General features: G+C 38.1%; 1 protein-coding gene across 6 annotated transcripts in view; it reads right to left on the bottom strand.

Annotated features, from left to right (window-relative positions):
- UNC79 (unc-79 subunit of NALCN channel complex) overlaps positions 1–17,759 on the bottom strand; it is a 120,327-nt gene that overhangs the window by 7,405 nt on the left and 95,163 nt on the right. For 5 of the 6 annotated variants that reach the window (XM_086613051.1, XM_086613053.1, XM_086613054.1 and 2 more), the window contains 6 exons: positions 16,758–16,862; positions 11,433–11,510; positions 9,419–9,508; positions 3,839–4,014; positions 2,171–2,357; positions 614–811 (listed from right to left, as the gene is read on the bottom strand). In XM_086613051.1, the coding sequence (XP_086469177.1) occupies positions 614–811; positions 2,171–2,357; positions 3,839–4,014; positions 9,419–9,508; positions 11,433–11,510; positions 16,758–16,862 (834 nt within the window). Of the gene's footprint in view, positions 1–604; positions 812–2,170; positions 2,358–3,838; positions 4,015–9,418; positions 9,509–11,432; positions 11,511–16,757; positions 16,863–17,759 lie in introns of all 6 variants that reach the window. The other variant, XM_086613050.1, reaches the window with a different exon arrangement.

Raw genomic sequence — 17,759 nt, 5'->3', positions numbered from 1 at the left:
ACAGCAGTGAGTAGCTGAGATAAATAAATGCTTAAAAGTTATTTTCTAAAATTGGTCTGGATGATTTCTGGACAGAATGAGCATTTCTCTTTCAAACCTTATCTCTAGAGATAACTCCTTCAAGTCATTCTTTACTCAAAAATGTTCCCAGATATATTTATGTAGCTTATTTTTGATGAGTAATCAATGGGTTACAAGTAGCCAAGTGTCAGCATCCATTTATTTTTTCACCATCACATGGTAAAAAAACATTCAAATGGATATTCACAGAACTATCCTAAAACAGTTAGTTGCTCCTGTAAGGCAGAGTCAGATGAAACAATAGGACCCCAGTAAAGAGCAGGAAGATATATAAAATAAGACCTGATGCAGGGAACACTTAATTCAATGAGCAGCAACTCCAGCTCTTGATTCTGTTTCAGGCAGATCCTGGGTAGATCCTGTTTCAGGCCCACTGCGAGGTTAAATCATTACCAATGAGCTTCCCCTTTAAATTCGCAAAAGCATCAAAGTTGCTTTATGACATTTTTCACTGTCCGATGTATTCCACTGAAACAAAGCCAAGCCCTCCAAGTTTAATCTGTACTAAATTTGTACACAGCACTTGACTCACCACTTTGTTATGTGCCATTAGCTGTAGGATGCTAGGTGTCACTCGGCTCCAGAACTCCAGGGCTGTAAGGATTGCTGTAAAGCTAAATTCATTCTGATTCTGGACCGTTGGAGCTACTGCTGTTTGTTCACAATACACTGTCCAGAGCTGAGCAAATATAAATGCATGGAAGAGGGAACACATGTGCAGAACAGATGTCTGTAGAAACAGAAGACAGAGGAAAATATTTAAATAAATGTATTGGGAGTGCAGTGCAGAGGCTTTCATCAGAGCACTCCTCTGTCATGCATCCCAATGTGCAGTCTTCACCCTCACTTTCCCATGTTTCCCTCCCATTAGGACCTAGTAAGTCAAGTACACTTGATAACATCTCCACATTTAAAAAGCCAACTGCATTTGCAAACACACGCTCCTGTGCAATCTTCGTGTATAGCATGAAGGGTAGTCCCTTTAAAGAGAAGGTTAGTTTTGCAGAACAACTACTTGAGAGTAGTTCTGAGACCTTCTTGATAGAAAACTCCACAGCAATCTGTGGAAGGCCTGGAGGCTTTGGCACATACAACACCATTTCAAAGATGCTGCTGGGATAAGTCATTCACATTCTCATCACCCAAAAGGAAGGCTATCGTACAAAATACACCATCTTAGATCTGTTCTGTTCTATGTTGTCCATTTCTGCCTTGCTGGGACAAAACTGCTCACAGTCAAGAAAAGCCAAGCATGGCTCTTCGCTACTAAGTGTTAAATATCACAGTGTCTGAGCTTTCTGGAGTGCTGGACATTAACTACTTCATTATGGGACAGACACTTCGAGTCAGAGATGTTTTCTCAGTTTGCAAGTGTGACAGTGATTCATGCTCTGTGGCAGTATGATTGCACCAAACATTGCAATGGTTGCTTCGTAACTGGAAAAAGGTATTTGAAAGAGCAAAAAAAAGGCCAAAGAAACAAATGAGAAGCACCGGTGTCTTGGCCAGGTGAGGGAAAAGAAGGGGAGATTTTATGTGCAAGACAAATGTGTGATCATTCTGCTTCTGCTGCTAATAAAAACCCACTTGGTGTCAAAGAATGCTGCTGTATCTGTGTTAAACTACTGTCACAAACGGCTCATGATTTGCAGTAACTCTTCTTTTTTTCTGAAGGTGCTCTGGACAAGTTGTGCTTGAACTATCACTGTTTGTAATTAAATTTGATCACGACATTATTTATAGGTTACCCAATTCTACTATACAACTAGAATACATAACTTTCTAGAGATTTGCTACAGAGATGGCCATTGATTATGCCTCAATTTTGCATTCTGTTTTTCCTTCTTTGCTCCTGTACAGAGATATTTTGAAATAGTTAAATCTCAAAACTTAATTGTAGTGATTTCATTATCAGTTTTCTATGCATGAAGAGGCAGCTATGCAAGAAAAACTACAGAGATTTCTTTCCCTAGATTTCAGGTTTTAATAAGGGTTTACTTCTCTCTTTTTCTTAGGAAGAAATAAATATGTTTGCTATAATAAGGCCAATATTATATCACATCTCCACTTAAAATACAGAATCTCTTACCTTTGATTGCTCTGGAAACCCAATCAGAATAACAATAAGGTGGTCAGCAATTTGTGAACCCGCATCCAGTGGAATAGGCATGCAAGGTGATGGCGAATTTGGACAGACAACATTGTGTGTCAGAGACCCCAGGAGTAGCCACGACAGCAAACGAATGTGTGAGACACATTCTATGAACTCTTTGGGCCTGTCAAGAAAGAGCACATTTTACAATGCGGCTAAGTTTTCTGGTTTTCTGTAAAACACGGAGTCTCCTTATGCACACTTTGTAGATGCAGTCTCAGTGTGCTGGAGGCACAGATCATTGGTACAGCTTATGGAAGTCAAGAACCACACAGAACTTAGTGGGCTTAATGTACCATTAACAAGAACAATAGAACGTATTTGGTGGGTGTAAGAAACGGTCTCTATAAAAAGCTAAAAGACACACAGATTCACTGGTTCCATACACAGTGATTTTTTTATACAGAAATCATCAGATGGGAAGGGTTGCCCAAGTGGAAGTGCTCCTCTCAGCTCCTCTGGACAGCACACAGCTTACACGGTGACAGCAGGACATTCTGCGTTCCACAGCAAGCTTGGAAGCACCATGCCTTACTTCCTGTGTTCCACTTCTCCATTGGTGAAGTTCTCTTCTCCTTAGCCTCTCCTTAGACATCCGGATTGCATGCTTTTGAGGGCAGGGACTAAGCTTTTTTGTGACTCTTAAGTATTCGTCCACCATCTAGTGCAATGTCTAATTGTAAAGCAATGTACTTACATAAGCTAAAAAGGAGTAACACTTTTCTGGTGTTATCTTGTCTGTCCCCTTGCTGCTACTAATTTCAGATTGCATACTCATTTGAATTCATAGGCATAGGAAAAAAATAATTGTTTTTCAATCAATAAATCATTACTTACTAGGCCACTGTCACTACTGTTTTTAATTTCTAATTTGATGTCATTTTCAAGGACTCAGCACCTACACGCAGATGCATCTACAGGACTGGAGCCTAAGCAGCTCAGTCTCCAGAATCCTCAGACGGGAAGTCTGGGACAAAGCTGGGACAATAATACAGGTTTGTTGGAAGACAGTCCAATGGTCTACACTCAAAACATCTTGTTTATTGTCATTGTAAGGCAAGGGACAGTATTTTTTTCTGAAGATAAAGCACCGCACATTAGGATTTCTCACAGTGAAAAGGGATAAAAAACATGTCTTGATGAGCAGGATTTCCCTCATCTAACTTTAACCAAATGAAGTTAGTGTTTTTATCATCACATGAAGAAGCTTATGCTTACAGTTCACACTCATTTGTAATCCATAATTTCAAAGGACATTTCCCATTGTATTCTCTATAATTCTCAAGATATTTTCTATAATTACAGGACTGATCAAGTAGCTAGGTGCTTTTCACTGTCTGTATCTACATTGACAATCAAGTTCATTTCCAGGGTAACTCCAGTCAAGCCAATGGAGTTACCTCCACTGTCCCTTTGGCATGTACTTTAAATATTGCATTGATCAATTCCTCAGCTAAGGATCAGGGAGCTGCTGATCAGCTGATTCAATGTCTCATGGCCACTCCCTACGGCGGGTCTTACCTATGAAATCTGGCAATAAACACAGAATTTTGTGAAGATTTCTAACTCATTTTAGCATTCCTTTTTGTGGAAAAGCAGTCTTACCCTTGTTGCATTGCAGAAGGAGGATGGTAAAGCCAAGGCAAATAACGGATCACAGCTTTGTTGTCTCTGTGGTTTCCCCGCGTGATTTCCATAGCTGCAATCTGAGCTAAACCAACTTTCAGATGTCCACCAAATGTATCTTCGTGCAGTGGCTGAGAACAAGTCTTCATGTGACTCTGTAAGGCAAAGATCTGATTTCCTACCGGAAAAGAGTATTTCACTTGAAGCTCTTCCAAGCAACAGCGTATTCTGTTTCATTTCCCTTCAGTTCCTTTCTCAGGGTCTCTAACTGTGTCTACAAACCCACAGAACAAATCTAAGAAACAGATTTTTAGAAATGCTCCAGTCCCTATATTAGTAACAGCAACATGATACGGATCTTTCCATGGAGGGCCACCTTTTCAAGAGCCCACATAAAATGCAAATCATGCAAAATGTACAGGTACCTTTCGTTTTCAGCAAACTCAGCGGCTGATGAGTACAAGCTAATGGTTGCATATCTAGACAGTTTAAGTGAAGGTGAAAGAATCTAACCATTTAACAAGGTAGCATCTGGCTGAAAACGCCTTCCCTGTTCAATATTCTATTTACACGTACAGAAATAGGCCGCTGCTCATTCACTGGCGATATGACTATGTTGCACTATTCAGCTATTACAAATGCCTTTAAGTCCTGGAAATAAAAGGGCTAAACCTTTTACCAGGAAACATGCAAATATTTATGCCTGGAAAGATAATTTATTATCCTGCTTTGTCAGCTCTAAGGACTGCTTCATTGGTGCTTCTTGAGGTACTTCTGTATTTCTCATTAAGTTAGCTTTGCATTACCTTCTGTTGCTAGACTGTCAGAACACATGCTAAGTGCAGTTGCTTGCTTAAAGGAGAGCCATATGCTTTGCACAAGAACATCCAGGTCATCAGTTATTAAATTATTACAATAAGATAAAAATCAGTGGACCAGAAATATTTTATAACAGGTAAGTATCTGACCCCAGCAACTTACACTCTCAAAGATCACTTACTTGAAGTCTCTTTCAAGAGAAAGAAAAAAGTAATGTACCAGCATGAATATCTAATGACTTTGCTATAGAGGAAGGTAAAAAGGCTAGACAGGTATGCAGGCAGATGCATTGTACTTGTTTAAAAATGGTGGAATTTTCTAAATAAAACCTTTCTGAGCTTTACCAATTAAAATGTTATCCCAAAAGGAAAAAAAAGATAATAAACTGAACAGAAACAATAAACTGAAATGTGATTATCTTGAGAATTAACATTTATATCTTGTTTATAATGCAGTTAGTTGCTAACACACCGGACTGAAAATAATTAACCTATTTCAAAGAAACTATTCTCAGACACGCAAAATAAGACATTGGAAATGAATAAACAATTTTAACTATTTTAGTTCACTGAATTTCTACAGACAGTAGAAATTTCAAAATCTGAAAACCAAAATTAAACTTTTTTCTGCTGGGATTGTTACTGGCTGTATAAATCATATAGTATTCTTTGTGTTAGTTTGATAGTCCAGATGCTGTTGATCAAGATGCATACTCATAGTAAGAAACTGTACAACTGGATAATCTTAGGACTCACTTCCTCGGAACATCTCTATTAATAAAACCCAAGCAACATAAGTGAATATATTAAATCAGCTTACAAGAACATGAATCTAGATGTTGTAAATTTGTTTAAAGTTCTGACTACCTGTAGATTTAGAAATGTTCATAATATTTTCCGAACTACGTTGGAACCATAGAATAAGTTTATCTGGTCTGGTTAAACAAGAACTGGCTTTCATTTTCCAAAGACAGTCAAAGCTTTTTCTTTACAATATATAAAATTATGGTCATATTTGACTCTCCTACTACGTCAATCTTGTTCTCAGATTTCTGTATTACATGGCTGAATCAAAACAACATGAAATTTTAGACAGTTTGGTTCTGATTTAGTTTTAAATGGCCCAGACTACACATTTGGGGAGCTTCCTCTCTAATTTCAAAACATAAAAGTGAAGAACTAGGTTAAGGTTTAGTTCATGTCCTAGCTACAGCTGTGTATAAAAACGTATGAAATAAATAAGAGCACAAGAAATTACCATTTTACCAGACCTAAGCATTGTAAGAGCATTTCTAAAATTGAGGCTACCGTTCCAGGGAGAAGGGGCACAAGGAAAAAGTGCAAATGTCAGAGAGCTTTCTACAGAAATATTTTTCACAGGAAAGAAGATACCTATAAGTATTCACAAATAAAATTTCCCCATTCCTGGTTTCAGTCACGTTCATGTTTTTCTGTGGAACTGGCAAACCGGATATGTGTCTCCCTCATTTATGATTCATTTGCCTACCTATTCTGAAAGTAGTTCTGAACTGGAAAAGAAATGGGTGAATAAAGGATAGAGCAGGAAGGCCATCCAATTCAGCTTAAAATACTTAATTAGTTTGTGCTTTGAAGTAGATTTCTACTCCAGCGCAATAGGTTGCTTCCCTTATTATAGTATTTTTTTAAAACTCAATGGGATTCAAGGCATATAGCCAACAGAGTAAGAACTTACAAAGGAGCTACTTTGTCCAGTAACACGAGGTTACTGTAAGTTTCAAGAGACATGAGTTTCAGTTTAGTTGGGATTCTTCCTCCTTTGTGGTAAGTGTTATTAGCTTGCAATGAGGGGTCCCCTTTGGTGCATGAGGTGGGGTGGATGGGGCAGGGGAGAGGGAGTGAGCAAGTGTGCCAGACAAACTGGTAGGGTAAAAGTTTTCATCATGTCGCTTCATAAATAAATTCCAGTATCAAAATCCACTACAAGTTATCATTTATTCTGTTTTGCCTGCCATAGAATCTTTGCAGGAATTCGTGGCATGAAACACTCCAGTGCATTGCCACTAACTTTCAGAAGACGACTGGTGCAATAGTAGAGGGCCCCTTTCAGGGAAACACTGATTTCTTAGGAAAACAGATCATCAACACCTTTTACTAGCAGATGTACTCTGTGTTGTAGAAGCACAGTGGCTCTTGAGGTTGGAAACAAATGCAAGAGCTTGCTCAAAGAACTTCCCTGCAAGACCACATATGGCAAAGCCCAGGCATGTAAGCAATGGCAATATGATTTGTACTAGGACCAACTGGACAGCATTGTTTTTCAGTATCTGTCAACTGAGCTTTAGATCCCATAAAAGCTACTTGTCTGTGCCCAGTGATGAAATGACCTCTTTCAGTTCATAGAATCATAGAATCATAGAATCGTTAGGGCTGGAAGGGACCTTCAAAGGTCATCTAGTCCAACCCCCCTGCAAGGAACAGGGATATCTCCAACTAGATCAGGTTGCTCAGGGCCTCATCCAACCGGGCCTTGAACGTCTCCAGGGATGGAGCATCCACCACCTCTCTGGGCAACCTGTTCCAGTGTTCTACAACTCTCATGGTAAAAAATTTTTTCCTAATATCCAACCTGAATCTACCTCCCTCTATTTTAAAACCATTACCCCTTGTCCTATCACAACTGGCCCTCCTGAACAGCTTCTCCCCATCTTTCTTGTAGGCCCCCTTGAGGTACTGGAAGACCGCTATAAGGTCACCCCGGAGCCTCCTCTTCTCCAGGCTGAACAGCCCCAACTCTTTCAGCCTGTCCTCATAGGAAAGGTGCTCCAGCCCTCTTATCATCTTCGTGGCCCTCCTCTGGACCCTCTCCAACTGGTCCATGTCCTTCTTATGTTGGGGACTCCAGAACTGGACGCAGTTGATGAACTTCCCTTTGGATCACCAAGTTATTGGTGTAGAAATACTACAACTCTGCTGTCAGATTTCAGAATTTGCTGCACAGCACAGACTCCTCCATATCTGGAATGGCCCCTCTGCTGCACTCCCACATCATTCATCTTGCCAGCTTTGCAGAAGTTAGAAGCATCAAGGCCTAGCCACACTTTTGCCTCCCTTTTGCACGCTGAAGGGAAATCCACCCCTCTAACTTTGCCTGGCATTGAGAAGTGACAGTTGGATGGCTCTACTACAAGACAGGCGTTTTCCCTCCACAGAGAGAAGGATTTCAGCCACCAAAGTTTCACCTCCAGCTCCATGCTCACTTCATACTCAGCTTCAGATGGTATGACAAAACTATCTATTGGGATAGTGTTGTGCTAAATAGAATAAATAATATTGCCCCCTCCACAGCATTATGACCGACCATTAGTGGTATATTAGCTGAAACATTACATTAATTCTTTATTTAAGCTGTTAACAATAGATGCTACTTTGACAGCAGTTGAAACTGTAGGACTACAGTCATGTCCTATTATACAGCAGCACTGTTACTTCACCTAACCCTTTTCTAAAACATCTTAAAGAATTCCCATTATATAGGAAATTTAATAGATACCCACTTTACCATGAAACAGAAATTCCAGGTTTTGACCAGCTAATTACTAACATGTTTTCACGAAATTCATTTCTAAATAAAACATTTTATATTCACCAAATTATTTTCACATCACTCCTCTTAAAATTTGGCATCAAACTAATATACAGAAACCCAAAAGCAGTTTGGACTACAGAGGTAAGAAGTACTCAGTTTTCTGCACCCCAACAGAATATAACCTGACAATGAAAACAACAGCATCTATAAGAAAAAGGACAGCTTTTTTTTTTTTTTGTTAGGTCAATTACTGGATTTTAATAATCTCTGAACTTCCAATTAACTCAAGTGTCCAAAGAAGGGCAACAAAGCTGGAGAAGGGTCTAGAGAACAAGTCTTATGACGAGTGGCTCAGGGAACTGGGGTTGTTTAGCCTGGAAAAAAGGAGGCTCAGGGGAGACGTTATTGCTCTCTACAACTACTTGAATGCAGTTTGTAGTGAGGTGGGTGTTGGTCCCTTCTCCTAAGTAACAAGCAATAGGACAAGAGGACATGGTCTCAATTTGCACCAGGGGAGATTTAGATGAGATATTAGGAAGTATTTCTTCACTGAAGTGTTGTCAAGCATTGGAACAGGCTGCCCAGGGAAGTGGTTCGGTCACCTGTCCCTGGAGGTACTTAAAAGACATGTACATGTGGTGCTTAGGGACATGGTTTAGTGGTGGACTTGGCAGTGCTAGGTTAATGGTTGGACTTGATGATCTTAAAGGTCTTTTCCAATCGAAACGATTCCATGATTCTAAGTGCCTGTTTGTGTCAGCAGAGACACGGTTCCTTCAGAAGAGTATAATTACTTTTAGAGTCAAGGATTTTTATGTTTCCATGGGGTTTTTTAAACATGATTAGTTCTCACAGTGATTTTGGCATGGCATTAGTTCATTATCAACATTTCAGAAAAATCAAGCCTGCATTTTTACTGTGTGCTCACCATATTTGAATCAGCCTTCATTTCAACACTGCATAAACTACTTTTTACCAATCCCTCAGAAGTGTCTAATCTATAACAGTACTAACATTTTTTAAAAAGAAAAAAAAAACCTGTCAGTCATCCTCAAAGACTTCCAACCATTTCTCCCAGGCAGGTTAATTACAGAAAATATTGGAAAAAAATAAAACAAAACAAAACCAAAACCAAACACATACACTTTCAATCAATGTATGCCCAGAACCAACCTTTAATTTGGTTAATGTATGCATATCTGCAATGAAATCCAGCACCTCCCCAACATATTGCCTCATGCATTCCATTGCTGCTGTTCCACACTAGAATATAAAATAAATAAGTTTAAGCACCAGGTTTTGAATAGGTTCATGTTTTTGTCTTTGCCTTTTGTTCAGCAGAACACAATTTGTCTGTCTCATTCTTTATTTTACTTCTTGTTAGAGTAATTACTTGAATTAAGAATAGGTATTATTTGATGTTTTTCTTCTCACCGTAATATGCCCTTTTATCTGGTGATAGTATAAAAAGATAGCCCACTCACTGTTGCTTCTTCATGCATCATAAAATACTCTTTATCTGTGACAGCAATAAAAGATTAACTGATGAAACTTTCAAGAATATCCCTGTCATTTCATCCTGAAATATACAGTGGCCCAGAATCAAAGTCTTAAAAAGCTGATGAGAGTTTAACAAATTGGTTCTTCAAGCAGCTGAGCATTTCTGCAAGTGGAACCAATCAGCTACAGTCCCAGAAAACAAAATTCAGTCATAAGCACAGATGCCCTTATGTTCACATTAACCATGACAGAAAAACAGTTCAAATGACTAGCTTCATGTATTTCATGTGCAAACATCACTAAAATGAACACCACTGAAATTATTTTATTTTTAAACTAACAAAGGTTTCTGACATACTTCTGTAGCAAAATCATTCAAAATACAGCATTATAATGGCACTCAAATCAGCTGGAATTTTCAAAAGAGGATGCAAGAGCTATAAGGGATAAATGAAATCCTTCACTAACTGCTCCAATTTGACCACAAAGGTGCAAGCACTGAGAAGCGACCTGTGCCAGAGCAAGAATGACCTCAAAGGGAAAACAAAAGGACTCTGTGTAGTGCTTGCTGTATTCACATAGTACAAATTTTCATAATCCTTTTCCTAGAATACTGTAAGAAATGCGAATATGGCCTTCAAACTGCACAAGACATGTCCAAGGTGTGCAAAGCAGTCAATGGAACAAAGCTGTCAGATTAAATAAAGGCTTCCAACAGACCAGATAACCCTGGAGAACAGCTTTCAGAAGGTGATACGACTGACTGACTAGGTATCATATAAACTTATTTTTCTATGTTAATAATCCGAGATGAAGATAATGCTAGCTGAATTCAAGGGGAACTATGAATGCCTCATTCTTAGGAGCCAAGTAAAAGCAATGCTTAACTTTAGAGGCCATATGATGAAATTATCAAATTAGGTACCTTTTTGAATTTGCCAAAAACTACTGTACCCAAAGTCATAGGCTCAGGCAAAATATTGCAGTAAAGTTTACATGGGAAAACAACAACTCTTCTTTGACCTCTATTTAACTACCTACACTTTGAAGCACAGAAGTTGATTACCATATCTGAGTAAGCAAATGAACGAGATTTAGTTTTGATCACAACATTATTAAGCCATAATTGAGTTTTAGTGGCTGAAATTTGAAAAACTGCTAGCACTCTATTTTTAAGCAACCGACCTAGGCACTTCTCATTTTTCTTTGTTAATATCAGTCTACATGGTGTTGAACTATACCACCTTCTGGCTTTTAAAATGCTATGCCTATCAGTTCTCTTGACAGAATAACAAACAGTAAAATAAGGTCACTGGCAGCCTTGTCAGCACATCCTCCATCCAGTTTACGTGGACTAAGGATTCCACAGGTTCTAAAAGTTCTAAAATACTGAATAATAGAATTATAAAAGATACTATACTCAGACCTCTGAATAATAATGCCCTGTTGCAAAAGACTTCTTTCCAACCATCTATTTTGTTTCACACAAGCCGCAAGCAACTTGATTATGATTTCTTCTAAAATGATCACTTTCCTATCATATCCTTGTAACAGCTCTGTCTGCAACACACCTCGCCACCCAAAAGAGACATGAAAAGGAAAGAACATTCAAATGAAGCAAAATGAGCTTAATAAGATATATTTTTAAAAGCCAAAACTAAGAGATGGAGTTTGACTCAGTACTTACTCCAGGCATAGAGGCAATCATCTGTTTATGCAAGATTGTAGACTCAGCTAGTTTTGTTCCAGCATCTGCACAAACAAACTAAGAAGAAATTAAAGACAAGTTATTTTTTAATTATTTTTAGAGGAACCTGAAGACACTAATAAGTTATTCATGACTTTACTAAAATCAGTTCAGATCTCTTCTTGCTTTTATTCATGGTAATTTGCCTTTAGAGCTCTCTTTCTTTATAAACAGCCTAGTTAACTCACCATTATAAATGAGCTCATTTTAATGAAAAAAAAATCTGACTTTAATGTGCTTAATTAACACATATGTTGTGCAGAAGCAGTTTGAAGAATATTATATAATAAATCTGATTTTCTTTATGAGTGAAAACATATAACTTTGTTATTCCTTGCATACATCAAATGTTCTTTTTTCATTATAGACTAAATCACAATAGAGGATGATAAGGCAGCATGCAATACTTTCACTGAAATTCTACAATGATGAATTATATGAACAATTTTGAAGTTGAGAACATATTGGTACGGTGTGGTATAACTTCTGCATAATACAGGCCACAATACTACAAAAGTACAAGCTGTTTCTGAGAGAAGGTCAGTATCATTCTGTTACAGTAAGCTATTTTCTTATGCTTTTATTTTCCTTGCTTGCTTTTTTTTTTTGCTTATTTTTATTTCCAAATCCCTTGACCCAAAATCTCTGATGTCCATACCATTCATACATTAGACCTGCTAATACTGTTAATTAATTATTAGAACCTTCAATAATGCATTTGACACCCAGCAGATGATTTGCTTGTTCCTAAAACTTGTCCTAATGCTGTATTTGCACTTGAGCAATTTCTGCCCGTAGTGATGCAATGTAACTTTCTAAGAAAGAGCAGACAGAAAAGAACTGTCAAACTAAGATCTAAGCCTTAATGTTCTTTCTTGATAATGAATACTGTGGTACCTTCACAAACTGAGACAAATATTGACTACACAATATATTTTAAAATTATCTCATGCATGTGTGTTAGCAGTACTCTCAATGATTGACTGCTCTTATTGAAAATATTTCCAAATATCATATCCTCTATAGACCTAGAATTTACTCTTACACTTCCATGAGCTTTCAATGACAGATTTAATCTGAACTCAGACTGCCTACCAAGACTTGGAAACTACTCAACCTATGTCTTGGTCAAAGAGCTTGTTCTTTGGGATAAATACCAGAAGGACATACTTGAATTCAGAATAATAACCTAATTAGGTAGCCTCAGACATAGGCCTGACTCCAACTGCCTCTTCTTCTGGCTAGAATTTAATTTACACCAGGGTAAGACAAATGGAAATAAAACAAGAATCTAACTCGTATTTCAGTCAAGAAACGGCCTGGTGCTCTTCTGTACCACAGGTCTAATCATTACATGGGAAGCAAAAGAAAGCCTTAGGGTTCTGGGCTGTATTAATCCAGTAAAGACAGTCGAGTCTTAGTTCAAACAGCAACCATGACTCTCCACTTCTCTTTCAAAAGGACAACGATTAATAGACTTATGCAAAGAGATAACAGATTTCTCCTAATGCACCCTGTCTCAGAAAGAGCAAAGCTGATGCTGGGTCCACTGGACAACAGATAGGTTGTCTTCCTGCATGAAGGATTCCTCAGTCAACCATTTGTGTGTAGTTTAGGGTTCCCAGTCAACCATTTGTGTGTAGTTTAGGGTTCCCTTGAACTACATCAGCTACAAAAAAAGGACCATAATTCCCTGAAGAATCTGGCTGAGTATATTTAGCATCTATCAGTGAGTTCAGTGCACTGCTACAGACACTGTACAGCACTCACCATATAAGTCAAAAAAAACACTTGCCAAAGACAAATGTCATTTATTTCAGACAACATCATCTTTTAAGAACAATAATAAGCAGCAGCAGCCAAACAACCTCTACTGGCCTCCTGTAAGCTTTCTACTTCTTTTGCACAGAGGAGTTTGGGTCAAATAACAAATATTACTTTGTATGTGAAAAACAGCTGACAAACTCCATTCCATTTCTAATGAACAATTAGGCCTTGTTTAGCTTATCTTCCTCATCATCAGACTGCTAGTTCCAATGATCCTTCCTAAAGTTGCAATGCAGTCAAAAGAGGATGGGGAAACAAAACTCAAAAAGAAAAATTTCTTACATTTCCAGTCCAATTCACTGGCATTTATGTTGTATCACTCTACTAAGACGTCACTGGCAAAAGATTTAATGCCACCCATATGTAAAGAAAAAAGGAAAGAAAAATACCCTCATACTGCAAAAAGATGACAAATGGGCAAATAATTGCCATGCCTCTTACTAGCATTGTCTGCTGAGATACAGCTGCAGAATAGTGTTCATATGGGAATGTCTGCTGACTGTAGTGAATTATCTATATACCATAATCTATCTATATTATACTTCCATTCATAATCACAGTTTTTAAAATATATATTCTTATAAACACATTATATGTAACTTTAAAGGCTTCCATTCAGTAATTAGTAGGCCAGATCTTCACAGAAACATAAACTGGAACCACTAGATATACACTGATTTTCATTAGCTGAAAGTTCAGCCCAAAATAGGAATCACATAAACAAAACACATCGGATACACTGAACCTTACAGCCTGACTGAGCAAGCAAATCCTAATGAGACATTAATATAATTTGAAGCCAATGGAAATCCTGAAGATGGGTGCTGGCAAAATGTAAGCTGCAGAAAAGTGCTGTGAAACAAAATGCTGGGAGAAGAAGCAGTTCCTATGGAAACCCATGGAACAGCAGCATGTTCATGATGGCTTTCATTTGCTAGGACAAACCAATTTTTGTATCCTTTATCATCCAGGACACCTATGCAATGATTAGAGTAATTTGGTTAAAATTCTCGTTCTTTGTAAAGTGGGACAAAGTTAACTCTCATCTTACCACCGATGTCACCAGGGACACTGATGGCACCATGTAATCTGGATGAATGTGGGTGTCAAATGTACATTCCTAGGAATTCCTTTGTTAGTCAGCCCACGACTGATCTATCACTAAATTAAAGTGCTGCTAGCTCCTTTGTTATCTTGAACATTTTGACTGAATCTCTGTATTCTGTGTGCTATGTCTGTACAGAATCTTGTATACAGGCTAACATGTCCATGGGAACATGACTGCCTTAGAAATAAAAACCATTTCCGTTTGGTGCTGTGTTAAACCTGTTACAGCTTTATGGATTCAAAATCATTTGATCTGATTTAATACTGTACTGTTTTTCTGTGGTTAAGAGGTGAACCAATCCCTTTGTTCTATTAATGACACTAAGGAAATCAAAATAATCAGATACATACGTGTTTTTACTAGTAGGTTTCTTAAATTACAATGGTGCTTAAAATGGCCTTAGTGGTTACTGGTATTGAAATTCAAGAGGCTGTTGAGTGATTCAGACCACATACTACCAAGGACTGCCAATTTGCACAGTCAATGGGAGAAGTAGTCATCATGCCTCCAGTAGGCATCTATGGCAGATGGTCTGAATACAACCCCTATTCTTTACCATTGACTGCATAAAACCAGAAGCTGGCTGCTTTGGATAGCAGGAAATATGAATCACTTCGTCAGTCTCTGAAAGACAGACATCATGAGAGACATTTATATCCAACATTAGGTGCTGTTGTGTAAGGTATGAATACATCCCGAAGTGAATACAGCATATGGGAACAGTGCTAGAAGGAAAATCCAGGCAATTATCATTTTATCTTTACAAGATAAAAATAATGTAAAGGAGTCATGCTCACTGTGTTTATCAGGCGATTGACGCAATGTGAAGGACAAGTGTTTACCAGTTAAATCCCACTGCCAAAACTGATGTGGCATGTTTGCATTCTCAAATGAGCACTTCAGGATTGACTAGACTGTGGGATTGTCACCCTTTGGGGCAGCCATAGGACTGAGCTATACAATGGAGCAATGCAGAAAAATTGCTTTATTCTATAATACAGGAAAAGTCAGTTCAAGTAAAGAAACGCCAATGCACATGATATCAAGTTGCATCACTGCACCCATAAGACAGAAAGAGGTTGGTGGTTGTTAAGTTATTTGAGGGTCTTGGCTGGGATCCAAAAAAAAGAAGTCTAGGCTTAAAAAAAAAAAAAAAAAAAAGGTAAATTTCTGCTTTTTAAATTCAAAAGGATTTAAAAAAAAAAAAAAACCAAACCTTTACTATTGAAATAAAAAAACCCACAAGTGTTATTCTTCCCCACCTCAACTTCTTCCCCGAACACTGATGGCATAATAATTGTTTTCAGTTATCCTCACTGCTATATAATTTCACCTGTCAGTATTATTTCTCTGTCAAGTGGCAACCACTTACTTACTCTGAGTAATGTACCAGTACTCAAAAGAAAACGAGCCCATAGTAAGCTATATGAAGCTTTGACCCCATAATGAGAAGGGAAAGAGTGAATGGAGCTGTGATGGTAGGAGCATTATGAATGATCTACATAACAAACACCTTGCTTGAACCTTACAGAGTGCTGTTATGCAGGTCCTCTATCCTTTAAAGTTACTGAACAGTGTGAATGGTTCACTCTTTGTAAGCAATGAGAGCTCACTACCTGTGATTAAAATTGATGGACTTCAGCAAATTGTTTTTACAGGTGCCACACAGTGCCACACTTGGCATTTTGGAGGCAGAAAGATTTTTACGAGTTTGTATCTTACTTCCTCAGATTCTCCTATGAAAAAGCTAGCTTGACTCCTACCTGAACTAACCGCAGAATGAAAGGAACAGAAATATTGTCTATGTATTCTTTGATGGAAAATTCCATGTTAAAAGAGAACATGCTTCAAGGACTGAAGACTGAATACTGCCCGAATAGATAGAAACTGAGTTCTGGCCCATGATCTGCTAGAACCCTTTCCCACACAAACCGCTCACTGGCTTTGGGACTATGATATGAAGACAAGGCAGCAGCTGGGGCAGCTGCCCCATTGGGACATGGTATGAAGCTCAATGGACTCGATCCTTATGGGTCCCTTCCAATTTGAGATATATTCTATGATCCTCAATATGTCAGCAATGACACACAGGTCATTATCATTCTTTGAAATGTGGATTCCCAATTTAGTTTCTTAAATTTTAGTGTAGGAGTCTAAATGTATGCACCCATGGTTATAAATGTAACTGGATTTTTATTCAAAAAATTCTTGCTTCCTCTGACATTGCTGGTACTTTATGCAACCATGTTGGACTTGCCTTTTCTCTCCCCTTGCCTCAAATTTGGGCCGAGACAGGATCAGTATAAGAATTACATGAGAATCTCCTGTACCTGCACCAACAGTAGCAGATTCATGTCTGGTAAGGGTGACTTCAACTTCAGTGCTTGCAGTAACTCCAATATGACACTGCGCGTCAAGTAGAATTTGTCCCTTTCCTACAACAGAAAAACACAGATTTATGAATGTCCTGAAATTCACTGACACCCATTAGTAAACCATAAAGATACTTTTTATCAAAGTCTGAGATTAAAAAAGTTACAAAAGGGTACTGGTGTCTCCTGTCTTACAAAAAAACAGATATTCATCATTTCTGTCATGCTACAGACTTGATTGAATGAACAGACATCAATTAGGGTGGTTCTCCTTTGACGCTGTATCAGGCGTTATATCCAAGATTTTAATATTTCACATGTGAAAGATAGATAGATTTTATTAAAAAGTTATACAGCCCAGGCATGCAGTGTAGCTTTCACAAAGTAGTTCTATACAAAAGGAAATGAGGAAAGCTGTAAGGCTTGACATAGGAGAACAAAACCAGCAATAGTATTTAGCATTATTCATTCATTAAACCTGCCAGAAATGGTCTATGTTTTACCATACTTTTTTTCTGTTGTCATTCCCCTTAAAATACAGGTGCCTGCACTACGGCAGATTGGACATCTATTTTCATTCACTAGACCAGCAGTACTTTTCCACATGCACAATAAAAACTGTCTTAGATACAGCTGCTACAACAGAAACATTTTAAAACAGGGAAAAATTAGCCAACGGAGATTAGAACACAGAGTTGTAGAGCTGAGACAGCTAGGAGGTACAAGAGATAAGATTAGCCTTGTTATACATCTTACTTTGATGTTTTCTGACTTTAGATAAGATAAAAATGTGGAACAAATCTATAACCTGCTACTGACCGCAGCAACTCAAGAATTTTGATCAGCAGGAAGACTTACACTGAGCTCTCTTTCAAATCACCATTAGAGATGAAATAATGCTGTCTAATAAAGAAAGCATATCCAAAGTGTGCTTAAGATTTAAAGCCTTGCACATCTCAT

The sequence above is a fragment of the Tauraco erythrolophus genome, chromosome 6 (genome assembly GCF_009769465.1).
Source record: "Tauraco erythrolophus isolate bTauEry1 chromosome 6, bTauEry1.pri, whole genome shotgun sequence".
Lineage (NCBI taxonomy): Eukaryota > Metazoa > Chordata > Aves > Musophagiformes > Musophagidae > Tauraco > Tauraco erythrolophus.
The sequence above is the reverse complement of the archived record's forward strand: the minus strand, read 5'-3'. Positions and strand labels throughout refer to the sequence as shown.